The sequence below is a fragment of the Mytilus edulis genome, chromosome 3 (genome assembly GCF_963676685.1).
Source record: "Mytilus edulis chromosome 3, xbMytEdul2.2, whole genome shotgun sequence".
Taxonomy (NCBI): domain Eukaryota; kingdom Metazoa; phylum Mollusca; class Bivalvia; order Mytilida; family Mytilidae; genus Mytilus; species Mytilus edulis.
This window is the reverse complement of record NC_092346.1, coordinates 35,313,605-35,339,245: the sequence shown is the minus strand read 5'-3', so window position 1 is coordinate 35,339,245 and position 25,641 is coordinate 35,313,605. Positions and strand designations below refer to the sequence as shown.

The 25,641-nt window shown below is 33.0% G+C and overlaps 2 protein-coding genes across 2 annotated transcripts; one reads left to right on the top strand and one right to left on the bottom strand.

Annotated features, from left to right (window-relative positions):
* Nucleotides 1–1,196: 1,196 nt before the first annotated feature.
* LOC139516333 (uncharacterized) lies at nucleotides 1,197–16,697 on the top strand. Its single transcript, XM_071306382.1, has 9 exons — nucleotides 1,197–1,510; nucleotides 8,004–8,124; nucleotides 8,974–9,074; nucleotides 9,570–9,711; nucleotides 10,683–10,777; nucleotides 11,523–11,628; nucleotides 12,352–12,433; nucleotides 12,939–13,140; nucleotides 15,635–16,697. Exons 1-9 carry the CDS (start codon nucleotides 1,367–1,369, stop codon nucleotides 15,770–15,772), a joined length of 1,131 nt encoding a protein of 376 aa, XP_071162483.1. The 5' UTR covers nucleotides 1,197–1,366; the 3' UTR covers nucleotides 15,773–16,697.
* A 5,119-nt stretch (nucleotides 16,698–21,816) lies between these two features.
* LOC139515216 (toll-like receptor 3) lies at nucleotides 21,817–24,321 on the bottom strand. The gene has a single exon (XM_071304782.1). It carries the CDS (start codon nucleotides 24,319–24,321, stop codon nucleotides 21,817–21,819), a length of 2,505 nt encoding a protein of 834 aa, XP_071160883.1.
* Nucleotides 24,322–25,641: the final 1,320 nt, after the last annotated feature.

The following is a 25,641-nucleotide window of genomic DNA, read 5'->3' as shown; positions in this document are numbered from 1 at the left end:
TTGATAATTAAAGAGTTTTGACTTCTCTAGCGTGCATCTGCAGATAGCGTTGTTTATTAATTTTTTTATACAAAAATTATGTGTAGACACGTGCCTAACGTGCCTAAGGCAGCTACGCCCCTGGAAGAAACAAGGTAACTCAACTGTATGCATTGGACTAATAGTTTGTATGTTTACTTAGTCCAGACTCCAAGTTAGGGAAATCGTATTACAATTATTTGAATGTAAAAAATGGAAGGGTCGAAATTCCGTGTCTTATTTGACTAGTAAAAAGATGCATACAAATCGCTTATGTCGACCCAAGTAAATAAATTGATCGAGAATTTAGTCAGTGGTTCACTTGAATGTGACATTATGTTTTGATTTGTTCCTGAACTTAAATATTGATATGAATAGATCTTTTCAAAGCTCTGATAGGGGCAATGCAGAATATTTAACCACGGTACTGTGGTATGTTTGCCAAATATCGGTCATTCTCAATTTGTTTTGTCCCTAAAACGCTTTTATTTTGGCAAGTTCAGAAACTATTAAAAGAAAATCTAATTAAACATTTAATATTTAATGGTTTATAATCATTAAATAGTTCAAACTTTCCTAAAATACTTGTCAGGGTCGATATAAGATGGTCCGAGCACAGGCACTAGACGTTCTGTCAATAGTATAAAAATATTGGCAATTGGAAGAAAATAGTGTCCATGCATATATATATAATACTAGACGTTCTGTCAATAATATAAAAATATTGGTCCGATTTAACTTAACATAGACTAGTCTCCAAAATTTCTACGGACCGACTTGTCCAATAATCATCATTAAAGCGTTTGACAGATAATGATTGATTTGCCTTATATTAAACGCTAAGGTTACATTGATGTTGATTTTTTAATATTAATAAATGATTTTTTAATATTAAAAAATCAGCGTATTATTTAATATTAAAAATTCATTTATTAATATTAAGAAATCAGACTGAATATTTAATATTAAAAAATGATTTTTTAATATTAATAAATGAATTTTTAATATTAAATATTCATTTATTAATATTAAAAAATCAGCGTATTATTTAATATTAAAAATTCGATTTATTAATATTAAAAAATGATTTATTAATATCAAAAAATCATTTATTAATATTAATAAATGATTTTTTAATATTAATAAATAGGGAATAAATTCCACAACGGCTTGCCATAATAAACATCACAATAGCTTCAGAATATTATAATTCATAAGTAGTAGATTACTATTTGTCAAGTTGGCGCACCGTAACTTGTTCATACTCAACAGGAATATGGTTTATTATTATCTAACATTGATTAAACGTTGTCCTTGTCCACTTTGATAAGAAACACAAACAATTGAAATGGCGGATAAAGAGAAAACATGGCCAGGTTTTACTGGAGAGGCATATCCAGAAGTGTGCGATATTCGTTCCATGCCACCCCAACCTGATGTTCTAAAGCCCGGTCAGTTACCAATTGAACAGATAAAGCAGTATTTTGAAGAGGTTGGTTGTCTCTCTTGTTCTAATTCATGAACCTAATCACCGAGTAAATTAAGATTGATGTGTATTTGTTGAATCAAGTTACAACATATATTTATTTGTAACATGTGTAAAATTTTAACTTCTTCCTGTTCTGACACACTAGCTGTACATTAAAAGTGCGAGTGAAGTGAAACTAAGAGAAACGCAGATTTGTATACAATATAATCGGAAGCGTAATACGACTTATACGGAGAAACTATTTAAAAATTGTGAAATCATAACCGTGAACTTATTTTTCGAGGCCGAAATTTGTATGTTTCAAATCTTAAAATTTCTTTTTTCACTCGAAATTTTTGTAAATATTAAACTTGCTTTTTATTAGAACGACTTTCTAAGCCGGATATTTTTTAACGACCTATACACGGTAACTGTCCGTAGAAAGACATGACAGAATTACCCGGACATTATTCTGCTCGACTCGACCTGTCAGTGCTCTTAATCCTTAATACCACACGCTTAACCCGAAGGCAGCAAATACCAATTTAATTCTTAAAATAACGACCTCCTAAGTAAAACGAACATGTTCCTTTAAATCTTCTTTACAGCTGAGTGAGGATAGTTGAATCTTAGTTGTTTTTGCCGTTTGTACATATTATATATGCAGTATATTCAAAACTGTTTTGTAATTTCTTTTTTACTTTCTTAAATATATTTGTGACGGCAGCAGTCCTTTTGCGCCAATAACTGTTTTTCAGGGGTATCATTTGCGCCAAATTTTGTATTCCAAATGTATCAATTGCGCCAATATTCGGAGCTCATTTGTGCCAATTTACCTTTACATATATCTATCATAAATATTAATGATTGATAAATATTTATTCATATTTTTGGCTTTAAACGTAACATATGTTTGGAGATATTTCACCATGAAAATGAGCATCTGGAGAGAAATTATTTAAAATGTAGTAGACAGTCAATGTACAGAGAGAGAATAAAAGTTAAACTTATTGCTTTGCTGAATATTTGATAAAGCTATGCCAAAAGAGAAGAAAACAGAATCATTTGCTGATTATGTTTTAGCCTCATATGTTAATGACGCAATGCGTTGTTTCCACCATGCGTATGGGCTGAAACTCTCTACCGCAAGAGGTACCAGTAATGGAGCAGAAGCATTCCACAGGAAATCATAATGAACTGTTTTATAAATCTCATCCTTTAATGTTTGTGTTTTTGGACAATAAAGTCAAGTTATAAGCTACTACATACATTAAATTGGGAAGTACCCATGTAGCAACAGTAAGAAGAAGATATGTTTCAGAAAAGGAATCATTTGCCGTTTAAACTGCGGGTTACAAGTCCGAATAAAGGAGGAGGAACCCCCTCTTTGTTTTGGCCGATCAATGCATTTGAATGGGGACACATAGCTGGAACCCTCCCTTTATCCTGGGTTGGGACCCCCCTTTTTTTAATTGACTGGATCCGCCACTGACAACCCTATGTAAATGTATTGCTACGATGTCCAGAGCAAGGATTCAAGGGTGACGGTTTTATATAGTGACACCCCCCCCCCCCCCAATATAAGTTCTTCTTGTTTCCAAATCTCTGTATTTCTATTGTATAATTGCGTTTTTTTTAATAAACTATTTTTTTTGAACTAAGGATTCAGGCAAATCTTGTTGAGGAAAGAACAAATATTTGGTAACGCAAATTAATAGATCTAACTTGATTGTGCTGAATTTGAGACAAATTATAATTATATTATGTTGTTAACCCTGTGTAATCACGAGTTATCCATCTGGACCCGGTTGCACGAACGTCAGTTAGTTTAACTAACTGTTAAGCCTTTAACTGTTAGTTTAAATTTTAACTGCAAGTTACGTAACTATTGATTAAAAATCCGTTGCACAACAGTTAGTTACGTTTGAGTTTACTAATTTATGTTTAACTAGTAGTTTGGTTTTTAACAATCAGTTATGTTCGACCTCGCGCAATTTCGCGTACTTTTGGCAGACATGGCATCTAAGAGAGAAAGGCAACCAAACTGGAGCATCTCAGAAATATCTCTATTACAAGAACTTGTAGAAAAGGATGAGTTCGTGTTAAAATCAAAGCAAACAAACACCATAACAAATAACAAAAAAAATGAAAAGTGGGCAGAAATATGTTCTAAAATTAACGCAATGGGACTTCAAAAAAGAACGATGAAGCAAGTAATATATAAATGGGGAAAGTTACAACAGAATGCAAAAAAAATATATAGTGAAGTAAAAAAACCAGAGGAAATTGACTGGAGGAGGGCCGGCACCAAAGCCACCATCAGCCGTGGAAGAAAAAATCATTGAAATGATGAAGGACAGGCCAAATTTTAGTGGAATATCCTGTGGTTTTGAGTCCACTATGATTCCACTATGCCTCCAGTGTTTGAGAGTACGATTATTTTATTATGCATATGCTAAATAACTTTATATGAAATATACAGATACACGTATTAGCTAGCCAATCTTTCTTTATTGTCATGTATCTATTTGTTTTGTTCAAAAACGCTGGGGTTACAGTAATTTTAATGACGTCACAAAATGCAAAATTACCACATTTTTTACGATTTCGAAAAAAAAAGAACTTACCTTTCAAATACTGGTTATTCCTTCTCTTTATATGTACTCAATCTAACCAGAGCAAGCGATTATTGAACACACTAAATCCTTTTTTTTTTTCCTTTAGATTGCATGATTACAAGTTTGACGTTTTTTAAAATCATACATATGAACATGTTTATAGTCATTCTGACTTTTAACTGAATGTCTATCGATTAAAAAATCTGAATTTCCAGTAAAACTCGAGTGCATAATCCAACTCCAATGTTGACATTCCAATCATGCACACTTATATCAAGAACATGACGTGACGTCATCTTTTAAACATGTGTACACAGAAGAGGCCACCAATTAATTAATTAATAGCCGAGTCGAAAGTAAAAAAAAGTTAGCCCTTCGTGACTACTTCTTATACAAACATAATGTATATATAAATAAGAATACATGTATGTGGTATGAGTGCCAATGAGACAACTCTCCATCCAAGTCACAATGTTTTAAAAAAATAACAATTATAAGTCAAAGTACGGCCTTCAACACGAGCATTATAGTCTTAGATGTTTTATGACAATAAAATTGACTGATTGATTGCTTATATAAAAATCTGTTAAGTTTTAAGATCAGATGCATCTTTTTCTTTTTTATTGTTTTCACGTTGTATGAGACAATAAATAAATACAAATAAAGCTTTCGTCACAACACAAATTTCTTTTGCATCGCCTCGGAACAGGGGCAACCGTGGGACAACCCAAGGGTAACTATGACCATAAGGGTGTGGATGGGGGTTTACAGAAAAGAGAATAATTGGCAAGAATGAATCACAGAAAGAATACGGAGAGAAATGGGCAAAATATTTAAAACAGAGAATAATGGGGAATAAGAAATAAAGAATAACTGCAAAAAAAAAATGGGGTAACTTAATATGGAGGATATATATATTATATATATATATATATATAGAGACGGGGATGGGGGCGTTGGTGGTGGGGGGGGGGGGGGAGGATATGCGAGTGTTCGAGTTGGGATGGGATGGGAAGGGTGGGGTGGGTTGATTTTTTTGAAAACAAAATAGTTTGCTTCTACAATTTTGGAAAATTTCCGAAATTTATAAAAAAATGTTTTTCCATCATAGTTTACTTGCTTCAACGGTATAATTGAAATAAAAAAAATGTTTTTGCCTTGTTGCGAAAGAAAATACTTGTTTTTCGCCAAGTGTGTCGCGGGGGTAAAATCCATGCCCCTCCTCTAGAAAATCAAATGGTTGCTCCCAAAGGAACCACAACTCAGACATCGTTACTTGTGCTACCTATCTCTTATAATTGTTAAGATAATAGCCAAATAAACTCGGGGGGGGGGCTAAACGGTGCCTGACTCAATTAATTTATCATATATACAACATATCATACCATCTTTCTTTTAATATACCACTTTTTACATTCGCTTGACTGTTTTTGCAGTTGGTGTGGTAGAGAAAGCTAAAAATATGCATGCAGAGATTCAGAGCTACTTAGAAAATTATACTGAAAGGTACAATTTACCCAGAGCAAATGATGTTCACCTTATAGCTTTCTTGGAACCCTCAGTTGAGTCTAGTTACTCTGAAAACCAGATAGATGAGCTTGTGAACTTTCTTTGCTCAAAATATCCAAGCCTGCAAGATATTTCGTCAAGGGATATTTCATCTCTAATACACAACATTGTACAGTTCATAGTTAATTACAGACAAGGAGGTAATATCCTTGTTAATGCAATCAATATCATAGACTCGTAAAAACCGCGGTTTGCTTGTTGTTGAAATTAAAGCTTTTGGTGTATACAAAGAAGAATAACTCTTGCTGAAGTATACGTAGATTGGGTTAAAGCATTAACTTTTACTTCATGTCGTTATTCACCGGCTGGTGAACGCTTAAATTTGAACACCCCCTAATAATATTGCTCGAGACCAAAAATCCGATCCATTCATGTATTTTTGCATATAAATTATGACCCGTTCATATAATTGGGGGCTATAATTAAGATAAGTTAAAATATTAGAAAGGTTTATTCCAATTATGGTCTCACAAGAAGCAAATTACAATTTTCAATCATAATTTAATATACATTTACAAGTTACACAGAACATTCACTGTGTTGGTGTGTGTGGAATTATATACTAGGATAGATTGTGGTGGGAGAGATGATTAAATCCATGTTTGTAGTCATTTTTCAATTATTTTTTGTAATGTTTACGTTTGAATGGAGACTTTTCTTACCCTCAAACTGAACAGTACACATATATAGAGAGAGATTTTCTTTGTTACTAAGAAAAATGAATCTTTGTCTAACTCTTACAAAAAGATAATATTCTAAAGAGTATACCTGCATTTCAACTGAAATTGGCTGACTCCTTCTTGAGGTGTGGGACAAATCATTCCGTAGCAAATCTGATATAAATTGGATTGATTTTCTTTTGAATCGAAACCTTGATCGTATCTGTATATCACTAAGGGTGGCAAGCTCTATCCTATCGCGATATACTCGCTGTTTTCGAAGTGCAAAAACATTACCAAACAATAACTGGTTTTCCATCTTTGATTTAAACTGACTGTTAAATATTTAATGTTACCCCTCGGGCTTAGTTTAATCTGTAACTTAACTGGGGGAACTAACTGTCAGTTTACTGCTTGTTAACTTTTGTGCAACGCTTTTAATCCCTCGTTAAATTAAACGTCGCGTTAAAGCCGAGATAACGGTTAGTTAAATTTAACTAACGTTCGTGCAACCGGGTCCTGATGGTGAATGTGTGTCGTAAAGTTGTCACATGTTAAGACATAAATATATATATAAATATATACATGTATTACAATAAAAAAAGAATAAATTAAACTGCAGCTTTTACACATCCTCTTGTCTTTATCTACCAAATAATTGAAAGTATAACAAAGGAATGATTAATGCAATGTGGATTTCATGTCACATTACTTTTTCACCCCCCAGGTTTCGTTCTCGAATGGGAATTAAGTTTAATTTTTGTGCAAGCATTTTTATGCACCATTTATGGGCATTATGTTTTCTTGTCTGTGCGTCCGGTCGTCCGATTGTTCGTTCGTCCGTCAGTTCATCCGTTTGTTCGTTCGTCCGTCCGTCTGTCTTTCCCACTTAACGTTAAAGTTTTTGGTCAAGGTAGTTACGGATGAAGTTAAAGTCCAATCAACTTGAAACTTAAGACACATGTTCCCTTTAATATGATTTTTAATTTTTTTTAATGCCAAATAAGAGTTTTGACCCCTAACTTCACGGTCCACTGTCCATAGAAAATGATAGTGCGAGTGGGTCATCCGTGTACTACGGACACATTCTTGTTATAACTATAACTTTTATCAGCCTTTACTACAGTAAAATAACATCTGATTTGCAAGGTTCACCTTCGACTTTGCCACTATATGCATCATATACTGTGTTACCACTATATAGATAAAGCCAACGAGAAAAGGCATTAGTCGACTAACTAAAGTGGTATTTTTTAATAACCTAGTTGGTCGAGTGGTCTAGGGCACTGTTGCCACAATGCCTCAGATGCAGGGGTTCGAAACCCATTGAGACAAGAACACAACTTTTATAACGCACATTTTCAGATTTAAAATTATCGAGCTTAAATTGAAACGAAGAGAATATTTATATATATATAGCTACAGTATATAAATATAAGGTCAATATCAGAAAAAATAATTTTTGTACTCGTCACGAAACTATTGAAAAGCTCGGTAAAGCTCTCCCTTCCTTGGCCTTATACAAAACAGTTTGTTTATTTTTGTTCGTAAGTTTGTTTAGTTTTGAAGAGGGAGGAATGATGGGGAAGGTTGAACTTGTTTAAACATTTGAATTTCTTTTTCATTCACGGTTTCCTATTATCATCTGTCTATTGCGATTTTTTCTTTTAGGGTTACGTGGTCATAGAAAAGTTTTTCGATATAGAGGCTGACCTAGAACCTTGTAGAAGAGCAATTGAAGATCTAGTTGAAGAACTTGCGCAAAAACTATTCAAAGCCGGAAAAATAAAAAGTAATTTTAATTTGAATACAAACTTATAATATAGATTATGAGATGATAGGTTGATTATATGTAATAGTGCCAACTAGTAAGTTGAAGGGAGACCAAAATAGAAATCTTGAGGAAAGTAAACGGCCGAGACCAATTAAAAGCCTAGAAAGAGTTGTTCAGTCCCACAAGACGTTCACGAATAACGAGCGAAAAAAGATAGCTTTATACAGGCAATATGGCGTTATTATTGAAATATGGAAAAGAAATAGCTAACAAAGAATTAGAAATAACAACAAAACATGTTAACAATCGAACTGATAATGAGAGCAAAGCAGCACAAAATAATGGCCAACAATGAATAGCATAGGGGTTTGGTTACTCAATTACACATCATGTATTGTATCGATGAATTTATATACGGAGGGGCATCAAATAAGGGTATTATTTAATGATATCTATTAGGAACAAAAAATTCTATTCTTTTTAACACTATGTCATAAAAGTAAATCTGCCAAGGAAAAACTAAGAAAGGAAAAGAGAAACATTTACTTACTTTGGAAAGTGATAGGCAGATGTGTCCGTAAATGACGATGTGCCTTTTGAAGTGATGTAGGACTTGGAAATCGCAGCTTTAGAATAAGTGGAAATGTTTATCAATTCACGCGTTCGAAAATTTTTGTTTGATCTTTGTGTCCTCAATGCTCTTCAATTACGTTATGTTTTGCCTTGTTCAACTTTTTGATTATAGCATCACTGACCAGTCTTTTGTAGACAAAACGCGCATTTGGCGTTCAGAATTCAAATCTTGGTATCTATGATGAGTTTATTTACTACATCAGTCTAAACAGTCATATTTTCTTCAAATTCCAGATTTATACAGAGAATATGGCCTGGATAAACGTCTGATAAAAATTGATGAAGAATGGCCTGGTGCTGTGATTCTTTTACACAAAATTGGTCATCTCCCACAGGTATTTTGTTTTTTATGCATTTGACACGTTTTATTATGAAAATTGAAAGACACCACGTCGCAAAATTAGAAAATTTTACATAGAGAAAAGATTCATGCAATAAGCTAAAAAAAAACCACATACATATCTGTTAAGGAACAAAACAGTATTTTCAGACTATTTTGTGTTTCGAAAAGAAACTATATATTAGATATAAAAATGTGCATATTACAGTTGTTTTTATGCGTTTGCTGAAGAAAAGGAATGTTTTATATCACAAGCATCAATAGCATGGCCCAGAGAAGGCTACATAAACACAACACATTTGTATATATATATATGCATCCCTGAACATATGAAAAGTTTAATCTGTCTGATGTCACCTCCAGATATATCACGTGCACTAAATAATTAAACAAACTTTAATTGTATGTTTAATCTAACAAACAATATAATTTTTAAAATTGCAGAAGACTGAATACTTAAATATTTATTTTTTTGCTGCACACATTTCAGGCTTTTCGAAATCTCTGGGGAAACGAAAAACTACTCAATTTAATAGAGCAAGTATTGGGCCCAGAGATTGCAGGAATGCCAAACTGGAACTTCCGTGATAAAACACCGCATAATGAAGCAACAACAGTGCCATGGCATCAAGGTAAAACGTTATTTTACAGAGAACCGACATGTGGAATAAAATTAATATTTAGCGACAATGGTAGACCAATGCTTTGTAACAATATAGCAATTGAAAAACATAATTAAAATAATTTCTCGGCGCTCATTAACATTATAACATAAAAAACGATAAAAAAACAAGAAGATTTAATTAGGTTGGCAAAAATTGAAAACCCGCAAAAACTGAAAATGACACAACAAACTAAACGTCTCCCTACTATACACTCAAAAGTCAGTGGCGGATCCAGGGGGGGGGGGGGTTCCGGGGGTGCGCACCCCCCTTTATTTTTGCCGATCAATGCATTTGTATCGGGACATATGTTTTGCACCCCCCCTTTGCCCTGGGTGCCCTGGGTTAGCACCCCCCTTTCGAAAATTCCTGCATCCGCCCCTGAAAGTTGTCTTTGATTCTTGAAACAGCATTCGGCAAAAGGGAACTTTGTGCTTTGTTTTTTACCCCTGTTTTGTTTTTTCATTCAGACAATCTTTAAATTAATGTCATCACATTGCTTTTATTGACCCCGGACGCACAAAGAGTGTTAGTTTCATTTTATAAGATTGAGAAATGTAATAATTGCCTTTGAGTTAATTTTCTAACCGAGTTCAAGTAGCTGCATTTGAAAATGTCGTTGGAAAGGTTAAGGGCTGTATCTCGTTAGGTTAACAAGTATAACAGGTCTTCAGTATAAAACCAAATGTAAAAAAAAACAAGCAAAAAAGAAGAAAGAACACCACGATTTAAACAAACAACATAGAAAGATGGAAAAATAAACAGAAGGCCAAGACAACTATTTGGACTTTGAAAATATTACTTTCTTATTATTATATAGAGATTTTATGCACATATCTTTTTTTTAATATATATATATATGGTACTCCTACTCTTTCGGACTTCTGTATTGTATTGTCTGTTACCGGTATTTTATTGTACTAAATATTTATTATTTTCAGACGCCGGATATTTGAGTACAGATGTGTATAAGGTTCTTCTTGCAACTGTCTGGATACCATTCCTTGATACAAACAGAAAAAATGGATGTATGGAGGTAATTGGAATAAGACATATGCTTCAATATTATACTTGTGCACAAACGAATACGATCTATCAAATAATTCAATGAGGAGGCGGATTTAGGGGGGCTCCTCCCCCTTTTGGGAAAAAAATTGGTTGTTTATATAAGGAATCACTGAAGCGTGACTGGAGCGGGCCCCCTCTTAGGTCAGTCAGTGGGCCCCCCACTTATGAAAATTTCTGGATCCGCCACTGCAATGAGGTTTTAGACTGGTGCAACTTCAGGAACAGTAACTGCCAATACTTCCATAGTTCCTTGGTGTTCATGTTCCTCGATCTTTAGTTTTTTTAAGTACATGTATGCAGCTGTTTGTGAACTGTTGTTTGTCTTTCATTGTTTTTCGTTTTGGCTCATGGGTTTTGGTGATCACACCGCTATCTTATTCCATTTTTAAAAGTATGAGTTACTTTTTATGAAACTAAACCAAATATTCCTATCACCTGGGCGTATAAATATCGTAGCTTATGGATTTTAAAAAAAGGAATTTTTACTCATCAACAACACGGTCCACCTTCTATTCAGAAGCACAGGGAATATCTGGTATACACGAACAATTGTTCATGGCTTTAAAAAAATATTTTATTAGGAAATGTATTTAAAACACATACCCGCGTCCACAGTTTTATGATTGATCTAATAATATACTCAACCTTAAAAAATACTCCTGCAAGAGAGACAAGGAAATTAAATTTATAGATTTTTTCACATATATTTGAAGGTCATACCTAGAGGTCATTCTACTGGTAAGGTTGCTAACCACACATGTTGTGCAGGAGATACATGGTATATACAGTTAGACGAGGAAGATATGAATAAAACTTTAGGTAAGCAATAAAGAACAGTCTAGAAATTATAGCATTATTAATAAAAGAAGAAGGGAGTAATTGTCAATGTTACTACAAACTAAATCACTTCTAAATGAAATATCCAGAATAGTGTTCAATAGTTGGCAGAGGCAGATTAATAGTGAGCAGGGAGCCTGAGCTCCACTTTGTGAGAAAAAATGGTTGATCATTTAGGGAATCAATGACGCATGAATGACGCGGATCCCCTCTTAAACAACCAATCCTTTACATTATGCACATTTCTGGATCTGCCACTGGTTTGCAGGGTTGAGTTCAATTTGTTCAACATTATTTATAACATAAAAATAAAAATATATCGAATAATTTTCAGAGTCACAATGAATTTGATATAAACAAGTACTAGTATATGCCACCATGCGGTCTTCAACAACAAGCAATCTCATACACCGTATAATCAACTAAATGAAAAATGTAAAACAATTAAAACGTCCTGATTTATAACAAAACAGTTTATTAACAAATATGATAGACATGGACAGACGACAACAACTGAACCATGAGCTTCTGACTTTGGATAGATACATAAAGAAATAGAGGGGTTAAGAAGCATATTTAAGGGATAAGTTCGATCACATTTCTTAACTTTTTACTTACTTTTTACTTTCTTCAGAATAGAAACACTTGGTGTTGATTTTGCAAACAGTTTGAGAATTAAACTGACTACTTTACAATTTGTTAAAGGTTGTAGCAGTAAAGACAAACAACTTTGTCCAATACCTTATGGTGGACTCCTGTTATTTAATAACTTTATTCCTCATAGAAGGTAATATTTAATATCTTTTTTAGTGTTTGCTGTTTACCTTTATCGTAATAAAATTTGTTCCATTTACATTTAAAAAAAATTAAAACCGAAAAACAATTCCCTATTATTCCATCTTTTGATCAATTTAATATATAACGTTACTTTGAACTTCGTTTGCCTATTTTTACTGTATTGTGCATTTGTTCAGATAAGCAATAAAGTGCAAAATCTATTTATTTAAGAACTGCATTCTTCTTTTTGTGAATTTATTGGGGTGTAAAAGCGTTGACCGAGGAACATTTTGTATGAAGCATTGCTTTTGGAAATGAAGGTTGACTTCAGAATGACGCAAGCTTGCTGTTAGCAAATCAGAATAACGTATATAATATAATTATTTGCACTTAAAATGAAAATGTGCGGAACAACTCGATAACGCAAACAGCAAAAGTAAAAATTTAGTTACCAAATTGGAAATAAACAAACACTTTTCTTCGAAATAACAATATCATTCTATGTATTTTTGCAGTCTAGATAATGCATCAGAAGGAGTTCGTTGGAGTGTAGACCTCAGATTCAAGAAACCAGGTTTACCTAATGGTATGTTCGGGTTAAAACCTGATGTCCTCCTGAGAACAAAAGAAAATCCTAACATGAAGATCGACTGGGATACGTTTGATTCTATTGATAGGACGAAAGCACAAATTGCATCAGTCAGAGATCTTGTTGAGGTAAGGGAATGGTATGATGTTAATGTCGTTTAAAATAAAGGGTATGATTTTTAGGAAGCGCATACGAGCAGTGTGTTTCCGGTTTGTGTGTCTGTTCATCGTTTCGTTTCGTACTATCAGGGGAATGTAGATTACCATGAAGTTGTTGTCACATCAGATCAGCCTGGAATTAAGAAAACAAAAATATGATTATTACGAAAACATTTAAAACATAAACTAAATTTGGGTTTTGATACAGATTTCACGGTTCACTGAACATGATACGTGGAATTTTAATAGGGCGTGTCACATGGACACATGTATAAATCACATCATGCGTCCTTCATATCAGAACCAGAACATATTAATGAGTTACCATGCTTTGTACTAGACTGACACACTTAGCCGAATATGTAAATTGCTAGTTCACAAGAAATAGCCTGCAGGAAGACATTATGCCCGGATTCATTGTTTTGACTCTGAGTCGACTGTTTTTGCCATTTCTCCTTAATTCTTTGTGCTTTACCAGGGGCGTAGCTAGGTTTCAAATCAACTGTAGGCACAAATCGGCCGGGGGTCTGGGGCCGCTCAAGGTAGGGGGTTAAGGGGGCGAAGCCCCTCGACGGAAAACGGTTTTCAGCATTTTAGTTGCATAATTTTGTGTACAAAAAATATCATATTTACTGGTTTTTATCATGATAATAATTATGAAGAAAAGTTCGAAGAATTATGAATAATTTTGCATTAACACCTGAAACAAGTGAAGAAAGTTCGAAGAATTATGAATAATTTTGCATTAACACCTGAAACAAGTGTACAATAAAAAATCTGAAGAAATTTTTTTATTACAATACAGTGTAGATCAGATTAGTTTTAGATTAAGGCCCACAGAGGGTCAAAGGAAAAGATTTTCAACTTTTTTGAACGAATCTTTTAACTCAAATTTGGGCAAAAATTGGTTAAACAAATCTAATATTTCTGAACTTTTATGACTGATAACTTTCAGATCCAGTTTCATACACAAAGACAATGATACATTTACTCAAAACCAAGTCGACGGTTTTTTTCTGCCGAATAAAATCAGTTATACTCGCATCAACATCAACATTGAGGTGTCGGTGTATACGAAGAAGAGATAGATTTGAAAGTCGCTCGTCTCCCATTGTCGATCTCAGGTAGGATTTGAAGCGTCTCATCGCGCTGAAGGATGTATCACTAGTTGCCGATGAATTACAATTTTAGCCTCTGTCAAAGATTCAATCAAATCAATATCGGTTTTCTGTAAGTAATTTTTCAAGGCGACTGTTGAGCTTAATATGTGTTCTGCAACAACAAGACTTATGATAATTTCAAATCGAAGTATCGCATTCATACTCTGTGCTGCTTTGTCATTGTTGTCGTCTTTAAGTGAACTGCGGGCAGAGACAACAACTTCAAATGCTGTTCGAATCTGCCCGGCTTGACCAACGAGCTTCACACAGTGTTCTCAACTTTGTTCGACGTTCTAGTTATTCTTGAACGTTTTCATCTTTGAGCCATAGTGATTACTTGATGGCTCCCGCTGAATGTAAGTAAGGTCTTAATCAATATACGGCTTCCCTATATAATACAGGTATCCTCAAGTAATTACGCAACAGGTTTACGATGTCATAGACGCAGGACGGACCTGATATGCTAATAGCAGCATGATCAAGACCGCTTTCTGATCAAATACAAAACTCTGCGAAAAAAAATCTTTTCTTTATTCAGACATTCAGCATACTCTGCTAACCATATTGATGAATCTACAGTTCTTACCGTGCGGGAAATTTAAAGCTTTGACTCTCCGTCCATTTTTGTGTTAAGATATCAATCTTCTTGTTGTCAGGTTTTGTTTGTTGGTGTTGTAAAGACCCGATATCTGGGTAAGGGGGATGGTGTTGTGTACATGACGATGTATTACTTGTCGGAGAAGCTTCAGTCTTAGATGATTCTCCACTATCGTCAGTTGCAGTCCTAGTCTGACAATTTGGACTCTCTTCTTCATCTTTCTTTCGTTTCGAACGAACAACAAATGTATCCATGTTGAAATTTCGTTTACTTATGCACGAGTTATCGTACTTAACCAGGATATATACTCGTATCGGGATTCGAATACGGGTGGGTCATGTATAAATAATAAAACGCATTAGATTTAAAATTTTTAATTTTTTTAATTTTTTTTCCAAAGGGGGTATAATCGGCAAATTTATGTATAGGCACGTGCCTAGTCGAGCCTAAGGTAGCTACGGAGAAGAAACAAATGCAAATTTTGAAGTCTTTTGATTACTCTGCAGAAAATCGAACACATATCATGATTATTGCCGCAGTCGGGACTACCTGGCTTCTACGATCATTGTAACCTAACAGCTGTAACCAGATTTATTAACACACAACTCAAAAATGAGTGAAAACTTCCCAATTTAAAAAAAAACTAAAGCCTTCTTCATAACAACATGTAGTATATTTTGAAAATGATTTTTTTGTTACTTTACAGATAGCAGAAGATCAGGAGTTTGACACAACTGTTCAAGGACCATGGATGAGAAAGTGGGAACTAGTCAACCATAACAACCACGTCAAAAAGCACGTGGAAATGGAAGCAGCAAAGAATAAGGATAAAATCTTGGGCTAAATGATTAAAGATGCTGCATATATAAATAAATTTATACATTCAAATGCGAAAATTGACTTTAACCCTTAGGTTAAAAAAAACTGTGATTAAACATCTAGACGAATTTACATTCCAAGACGATTTGATAATTGTTCCAATTATGTTAAATTTTGTAAAAATTCTACTTTCGGTAGGAGGGAATTACAATGATTTTTCAAGTTTTAAAATCTTGTTTTAAAATAGCAATAAAGGTTTTTTTTTCTGGGTTAAAACAAGCAACGTTTAAGTTTGATATTGTATGATGCCAAAATTAACCTTGTGTTTAGGGTTTCCCAACCGACCCTTTAATGTATCATGTTAGAAATGGTAATCCAGAAGTTTTTATTGACATTTTTGGTAGCAAATTGTGACAAATTGCCATATTTAAATGAAAAAGCTGAAATAAAAATAAAATAAAAAAACATACCTCCGTACTCTATTTTTCTTTTTAATTTAATCTAAACACACTTCCTTTTTTGTTTTGCCTAACAACATTTCAGATATTTTTACTTTCAAATTCCGTTTTACAAATGTATATGTTACTTGAAACAATTATCTTTTTGTACAATGTAATATATTAATATGGGTTAATACTTTCATTCCAACATTGGGAACACATTGCATAATACATAAATATATTTTTAAATTTTCTTGAAACACAGTTTTGGAATCATCAATTGTAGAGGTTCTTGGTGAACAGTATTTGATTTTGTAACTTTTGTATCTTTTGATCATTGTATCCTGAAAGTTATTTCAGTGTTTTTCTAGTCTCAGTGAGATGTTACTGTACACATAAGCACGTGCACATATCTTCTTTTGTGTTTACATGTGTGTAACAAGTTTGTGTAAACAATACCTCTATTTCTACATTTCTTGTATTTTGATAATAAAATAGTATACCAAATTAGTTTTATCCTTTACATATTATTTTTTATTTCCTAGAATCGATATCGAATCGTCCTTCTGTAACGCTGTCCTTGATAGAAGACTATTGCTAAGAAAGAAGCTTTTGGACCAAAACTAAATTGTTATATTTTCCCGATAATATAAATATAACAGTTTAATATATTAAGTAGTTCAGCATTTTTGTGATTTTACTTTTTTTAAGTAGAATTTCCAAAATGTGATGCCAAATGTGATCAATCCTATATGCCTAAACAGGAGAGAAAAACAATATTTTTTATATTGTAAATAAAAAAAATCCAACAAAAATAGTGAACGCTGTTAGGAAAAGTCAACATTTTAAAAGTTACTTTCTGAATTATGATAGAAGCCTTGGAAAATGCATTTTATGTATCACATGTTTTCTTTTCATGCATTTTACATAACGTTTTTGTCTTATTTTTCATTGCAACGTTGCGCTTCAGTGTGTTTGTTGTTTTGTTGTTTCCTCTTATAGTTGATGTGTTTACCTCAGTTTTAGTTTGTAACCCGGATTTGTTTTCTCTGATTCGATTTATGACTTTCGAACAATGGTATACTACTGTTGCCTTTTTCTTCTAATAATTGTCTATACTACTTTGAATGTTCTTTCATTATAAGACATACCAATAAGGTGGTGGTTTTTTTTTTGGGGGGGGGGGGAATTTGCCGTGTTTTCGAAACCGTTTTTCTCAATAAGAGTTATACAAAACAATTTGCTGGCTAATATTTGCTTTCTTGTTGTTTATTTGTAAATGGATAGAAACTTTCAACAGAAAATACATATTGCAGAGGCGGATTTAGGGGGGGGGCAGGGGGCCCGGGCCCCCCTTTTGGGAAAAAAATTGGTTGCTTATATAGGGAATCACTGAAGCGTGACTCGAGCGGGCCCCCTCTTAGGTCAGTCAGTGGGCCCCCACTTATGAAAATTTCTGGATCCGCCACTGTATTGATAAAGATTGAATAGAAACGTTAGGCTGAACATACTAAGGAAACATTCAAAGTTCCAAAATGGAGAAGAACCAACAACGTCATAGCAGTTGTTTACTAACATCTTTGTAAATATAACGGAATTTGATGAGACTGTCGTACAAGTGAGAGGTTTAGCGCTATAAAACCAGGTTCAATCCACCATTTTTTACATTTGAAAATGCCTGTACCAAGGTAGGAATATGACAGTTGTTGTCCATTCGATTCATTTGTTTTGTAACTTGATTTTGCCATGTGATTAGGGACTTTCCGATTGAATTTTCTTCGGAGTTCAGTATTTTTGTGATTTTGATTCTTACTACAGTTTCTGATTATTATGTATCTATTTTTCAAATCTCAAATGTATTTTCATAAGATGTTAAATGTTTGGGTTAATTGAAGATTTGCATCGAATATTGAAAGGTAGAATTACTCACAACACTGAGATTGAGAGTTTATCCATGTAATATTTGGCTTTCCACTTCCTGATATTCGATACCTGCATTTGTCAACACACTATTATATTGTTAATGTGTTACGTACATTGTGATGTTGTTACCTTTGTGAAAACTTTGTATATGTAATACATGATATGGTTAAAACATTGTTAAATAAGTATTGTTTTTCGTAAATAATATGATGTTTCGCTTGTAAAGCATGAAAGAAACACAAAACAATGCTGATCGTCATGATAATAATTATCATGATGATATATTCAGTGGTGTTACTAAACTGTTGTTAAACTGGTGTTATTTTATCAAAATGGTCTCACCATTGACAGTAACACCAATGATTTAAGGTGACGTATTTTAAGATTTAGTTCCGAAATAAGTGCTCCATTCCGTTATTCTATATGTTGTTCCTGGTGCATGTTTCTATAATCAATATATTTCATAATTCAAAGTTCAGGAAATGTTTTCAAAAAAAGATTTGTATAAGGGTACACCATGGACACTATTATCAATTATGATATAGCTTTTACTTACTCTAAAGATTTTTTCACTAAATTTTCAACATAATTGTTTTTTTTTTTTTGCAAAACATGCTTACAGGTAATATTGCTAAGGGAGAAACTGTTGTAAATGCCCAAATCTTGCGAAAGATAACTCTTATCCTACTAATTTGTCATTTGCAATTGGTTACAACATTGACTTAAAAAATGTAACATTTTCTTTTCGTGAATTTTTTTATTATAAAACCAACATACACCTCCTAAATCATTAAAAATATGTTTGTATGTATCAAAATGCAATAAAAAGTGATAAATCGAAAAACAAATCATTAAAAATAATAGTCCTATTTCAACTCTGAAAGGATTAATAGTAAGAAATAACCGTTAATTCTGGCTATCTCCAAGGGTTTAAGAAAACATTAAGGGTGTTTTTATAACATTTCATACTGTAAACTGTATATTGTGTATCACAAAACATTCATATCTAACATATGCAAGTGTTATTTTGATATGTTTTCATGTCTGTGACTTAAAAAGACCCAATAACATAGTTTTGCATGTTTTTTTTCATAATGACCCTTATAAGGACTAAACGTACGTAATGAAAACAAAAGATGGATCCGAGACACAAATCACTGAGTTGCGAAGACTATTTCTAAATGGTAGCAGAATGGTTATTTCAACATTTTAAAACATGTATGGGGCAAAATAAAGCATTAGAACCGAAATGATGTCAAAACACAACTTCATAAGTGAAGGTGCACAATCTATATAGTTTTACACAGTTTTTTTTTTAAAGTTAAAATGAAAGGCAAAAGATACTAAAAGAACATTGAAAATAAACGGATCAAGGTGAATGTTGAAAGCACCGTTTTGCATATATGTGACCAGCCACGACATATCCAGGCTTATGGAGGTAGAACGTCATTGTGAGAAAAACGCCGTTGACTATATGTGACTAGCCATTTTCAGTCTTAGGAGGGTACATTGTCTAAAATTTGAATTTTGTATATTTATCTAGAATATTCCGAAACAAAACTCTCTGTCATGTTATTATGGCATATTTGTTGTAATAGCAATGAAACGAGACATTTCGAATACCGGTATGAAAATGAGACTGTTCTATGACGACTTTTACTTATCGAAGGCACTAATTTATAAAAATTATTGTATTTATTGGCTCTTAGTGATGTTTAATAGCGTATTTGAATAAAATTTCAAAGACTTAAATTTACTACAATGCAAACAATTCTTATCTCTATTTTAGAACATGTAATTTAAACTTGTTGAAATAAAATTAGTTTAAAATTTGTCAAAGTAAGCTTTAAGAATTCCTTTTTTTAATTTAGATTTATTATTCATGCCTCTAAACATAGTATGCGACGCGTAACAGTTTATAAGTAAATGTTCTCATATATTAATTCGATACGGTGCATTTATTATAAATATATTTCAGACTTCATTTATGAAAGAAAATCTATAGAGCAGAGCATTATTTGTTTGTTTGTAGCTCTATTTTAGAACATGTAATTTAAACTTGTTGAAATAAAATTAGTTTAAAATTTGTCAAAGTAAGCTTTAAGAATTCCTTTTTTAATTTAAATTTATTACGCATGTCTCTATACATAGTAAGCGACGCGTAACAGTTTATAAGTAGGTGTTCTCTTATATGAATTTGATACGATGCATTTATTATGGATATATTTCAGACTTCATTTATGAAAGGAAATCTATAGAGCAGAAATTTGATTTTTTTTTTTTTTTTTTTGTATCAATTTAAAATGTAAAACTTCTTCAAAACTTATGTATGATGTATAGTTCGGCGTCTGCAAAAGAGAAGCAAAGGAAAGTGTTTATCTCTTTTTCACAAATACGTATTTCATTGAATCTCGATATTTATCATGTTTATAATTTTTCTAACAATGACGTTCTACCTCCATAAGCCTGCAAATGTCATGGCGGGTCACATATTGCTAAAACTATTTCTTACTTATTGCAAAACAGAAATGTATACCATATTTGGGTTGATAACAGTTTTACTAATTGATAAAAAATTTTATTTGTGCCAACAAAGTGTACAAAAACACCACGACTAGAAAAACGACGACGAATGTGAAACAAAAATAACAAAATGAGCACTGTCATGTTTGATCTGTTTATTCGTAAGATCTTTTTTGCTTTGTATTTATCTATCAAATGAGTTAAACTAAGTCTCTATTCGAATGATTTGTATAGTTTGTTGTTATATTGTATTATTACCTTTTACGGCCAAGGTTTAGGAGGTTTCTTGCGTCAACAAACTATAGTTAAAAGGGTGGTAAAGGGTAATTTTTGTTCAACGTGATCGCCATTTTTTATTTCACAAATGTTTCACGTGCAACGTGTTTTTACTTTTTTTAGTTGACGTTCAGTCGTGCAAATCAGGTGCCTCGTTCAAAGTGTTCTGCTTATTTAATTTTACGTGCATCGGGATTTTCAAATGCTTATTTTGGGTGCTCGATATTTTATAAATCAAAGTACCAAAGTACTGAACATCGGATGACCACAAGTTCTTGTGGATGGTCAAAAGCACTTGTCTTAGAAAAAACCTCACAGATCTCTTTACCTGAAACTGAGGTTAATGTACAGAGATACATTTTTTTTCTAAAAGTTCGTGCGTGGATGTTGAATAAAGACAGAAAATTCAACTTCATTGTAATAACTATTATATTGTAGAGATACGATTTGTTGTTATATATTATATTTAAATAACAGTTACATGTATATATGATATTTTTTTCCGTGCAAACACCAACCTTTACCACCCTCAGTTAACCCAACCACATTCTGTATGTGACTGTCCAAAGTTTTAGCAATTGGTTGATTCAAAGCAGCCGTTATTTCACAATTGAATTGTTTCATATTTTCGCAAGTTTGGGTCTTTCATAGCCGACTATACGGTATGCTTTATTTCTCATTTTTGATGGCTGTACTGTTGCATATTATTGCTTATATCTACTTCAGGTCGCCTTTGGAAGACAGTTTACTCATTGCCAATCATATTAAGTCTCCTAATTTTATATTGATACTGTTAACTCGGTATGAGTGCTCGGACTTTACTACATTAATTTTGATTAATCATAAACAAATTTCTTCGTTATTCTATTGCAAAAATTTGCTTTTATAATCTCTTTCAAGCGTGTTATTAGTAAGAAAGTAAGGGCTCGTTAAGCAACAACCTCAACTTTCTCCAAGTATCACCAACATTACCTAGATTCTCAGGCCATTCTACAAGGTATGCATAATTCCAAATGTACGAGAACTCTACAGGAATGTCAGCTATTGTAATACCTTTTGTAATGACAATGATACGCTCAAGATTTTTTGTAACTTTCTCATATTTTGCTCTGTCGAGTTCAAACAAACAATTACGTGACGATTTGAATTCAGGCGTAATGAGAAATATAATGGACCTGCTGTTTTGGATACTCTCTGCTTCAGTATCGGCAAGACTTGGCCCAATCAAAAAATCTCGATCCTTTATGCACAGTGTCAGTCCCCATTCGGTCTCAAGTTTTGGTACTAAAACATTTTTGATCCAAATAACAACCTCCCCTTCGTATGACATATACACGTCATAATGATAACTCTTCCGAACTTTACGCTCAACCTTACGTCGAATTATTCTATATATAGAGAATATAATCCTCCATCTCTTATTATACACAAGAAGCAACAGTGAAATTGTGAAGGATGTAGATAAGAGTGCTGATGCTAAAGTTAACCACACAGTGTGTTTACAGTCCACAAACAAGTCGTGCAAATTGTTGTAGGCAATGAGTGTATCAATAACTGTTCCATTGGATAACTTGCATTTATATGAACGGCTGTCTAGATCAACTTTTGTTGTGTGTATCCATCTTATGAAGTCAACACTATCACAATTGCATTCAAATGCATTACCCTCGAGTTTCAATGTCATTCCATGAAGTTGTTGCATCTTATCCGCCCAGTTTGTGATAGTAGAACTTACACTTGTTAGGAGATTGTGTTTAAAATCAAGTATCTTGATATTAGTGTGACTATTTAGTTGTACTGGAATTGAAGCAAGTAAATTTTTGGATATATACAAACTTGACAGATTGGACAGTGCATTTAGTAGTTCGTCTGGAAAATACCAAATGTAATTCTCAGAAATGTCCAATAACTCGACAGATCGTAGATCTTTGAACAACCGATTCCCTTCATGTCTAATTCCATCATTTAGACTTGCTCCTTTGAAAATGACAGTTGTCAGGTTGTTATTCTGAAAACGGTTTAATTGATGTAACGCATATTCGTATCTTGTGCCAGCAGATATACATGTTTTAAGTCGAAGTTTAAGAAAAGTAATTGCTGCAGTTGTATCGGAATATGATATATCCAGATATGTAAGGTTGTTTATTTTCGGAACAATAAATAAGGGTGAGGCATAGGGGTTTACTACTATGTTACTAACATCTAATTTTTCCAGTGATTGTGGCAATATCACGTAACTACCGGCAGCACTTTTTACTTTGAGGTTTGAAGGCAATGTAGACTTTGGAATGATGAAGTTTACAACATTATATGAATAATCCAAAGTTTTTAATCGTAGAGCTTTGAAAAAGAAAGAATTTACCTCTTTTTGATTTTTCCAATTGAAAAGCAAAAACCTGTTTCCTTTGAAAGACATTTTCTGTAAACATTCCGGTTGATCAAAAGAAAATAATGATCCGCGTGTGTAATCTACTATTCCGTTTTCTGATAAATCTAGATTTTGTATGCAAATTGTTTTCAGATTTCTTACAAGGTCGGGTGTGATGGTCAAAGCATACGGCAGCTCGTCACTATCTATACTTAAGTCACTCACATGACCAAAATTAATCGTAGTCATATTTCTATAACGGTATGGATGTAAAAGTAGTAAGGCACGTGTAAGGTGCATAAACGTTCGGTAAAAATCTAGTACACTTAGATGTGGAAACGGACTCAAAGCGTCATCTTCTGTTTTCACAAGTTTTAACCGACAATTTCTTAGAGAAAGCACTTTTAAAGTTGATGAAAACCTCTGGAATGTCTTGTTCGTTAGACTTACTAAATAACAAGATTGAAAGTGTAATTCTTGAAGTTTTGTCATTAAACTGAATCCACTTCCATAGATTGGCACAGGCATCATATCAATCCCTAAAAAAGTTAATTCTGTCAGCGCACCTAATGCATGATCAGGGTAGTTGAATTCTTTATGGTAATTTATAGGTTGAGCCATATTACTCCTGATATCCAATTTTGATAAATTTTGAATTGGATGAAATAATTCTGATGAATATACTTTTGATAAATTGAGCATATTGTGTGACATATCAAGTATAGAAAATTTGTGTAGTCCTTTAAATGACTTATTAGATAAATCCTGAAGCTGATTGTTACGACAATGAAATTCCTCCAGATATTTATACTTGATCAAAGAATTGTTATCAATAATTGTTAGCATATTTGAACTCATATCTAGAACTTTGATATCTTCTGGTAAATGCTGAGGTATGAAAGTCAATCCTCTATCTTTACAATCCGCTATTTTAAATCTTTGTCTTTCTCTAAAAACGTATTTGATATCACAGTTTGATAAGCGAGATAGTTGATCACAATAAATAACAATAAACCATACGAAATGAATAATAATCCTGAACATATTGCGATCCGTGTATCAACGACAGGCCTTTACACAGTTATTTTGGATAAGTAAGTTACTTCTACACACTAATGTTCACCAAGCATGATGACACACAAATACAATATTTTAAACCTATTTACTGACTTCTTGATATTTTTTTCCGTTCGCGTCTGATGATTTATTCGATTATTCAATTTCTGAATACTTTTTTGTAATATATACTACGGTATTTAGTTTTGTGAAGTGAAGATGTATTTTACTTTCGTAGCTTTGATACCTGTGAATTCTAAAGAACGCATATTAAAAATTTGTAAAGTTGCAAAAATACCGAACTCACAGGAAAATTCAAAACGGAAAGTCCTTAATCAAATGGCAAAACCAAAAGCTTAAACACACCAAACGAATAAATAACATCTGTCATATTTCTGATTTGGTACATACATTTTATTATGTAGATTATAGTGGAATAAACCTTGTGTTATAGCTATCTAAACCTCTCGTTTTTATGACAGTCGCAACAAATTCCAAAACCTGCAAAACACTTCAGTGGATCTATAAACACTTGATTTTTTCAAAGACCCTGCAATCCTGACATATGTGTTTTTATCCCGGCACATAAAACCCTGTATACACTATCGTTTTGTTTGTAAACATATATCTTGAATGCATCATCTAGTAAAGCACCATATTTTTCGTCGGCAGCTACCGAAGTGAAAGTCCTTGCAAATCACATTTCCTTATAATTTCAATTACGAAAAATATGTTTGTACGTCATTCTGCTCGATACTAAAATTCCACTTATACATCTGTCTTACTGAAACAACGTAAACCCAATGGGTATGTCAAATTCTACAAAAAAAAATCTAAAACTATTGAAATGTTGTTATCAGTTTTCAAACTGTGAAACTATCTACTTATTACTATAAATCAGATGCTGAAATTAACAAAATCATTGTAAATATGATCATTTTGGTTTACAAGCGAATTCTTAAGACACATTTGCTATTAGCCAGTTAATATAATGTGAATTATAAACAAAAGCGACATAGTTTGTGGCTTTGCCGTCGTGCATAACAACATATCTGTCATTGAGGTATGACAAGTATTCAGACAAATATGCATCGTTGAAGTTTTTATAAATATAAGAAGTCGTTTAACTGATTTTTTATTTACAATACTTGACTGAATCAATTAGTATTTTAAAGTTATTATTCAATGTTCCTGTTTATGGATTAAGGCTTACGGTATATAAGTTTTTTGCAGGGCTAATGCCGAACAAATTTCACAGAAACATGCTGTAAAGACAGATACTGCAACTATGCCATAAGCAAGACCAAA

What these genes read in the sequence shown, in the direction of transcription:
- LOC139516333 (XM_071306382.1), top strand. Translation starts at nt 1,367, where the DNA reads ATGGCGGATAAAGAGAAAACATGGCCAGGTTTTACTGGAGAGGCATAT. An exon ending in CAAAGCCGGAAAAATAAAAA is followed by an intron (nt 8,125 to 8,973) that starts GTAATTTTAATT and finishes TTCAAATTCCAG; the next exon opens with ATTTATACAGAGAATATGGC. An exon ending in AACTTTATTCCTCATAGAAG is followed by an intron (nt 12,434 to 12,938) that starts GTAATATTTAAT and finishes GTATTTTTGCAG; the next exon opens with TCTAGATAATGCATCAGAAG.
- LOC139515216 (XM_071304782.1), bottom strand. Translation starts at nt 24,321, where the DNA reads ATGTTCAGGATTATTATTCATTTCGTATGGTTTATTGTTATTTATTGT.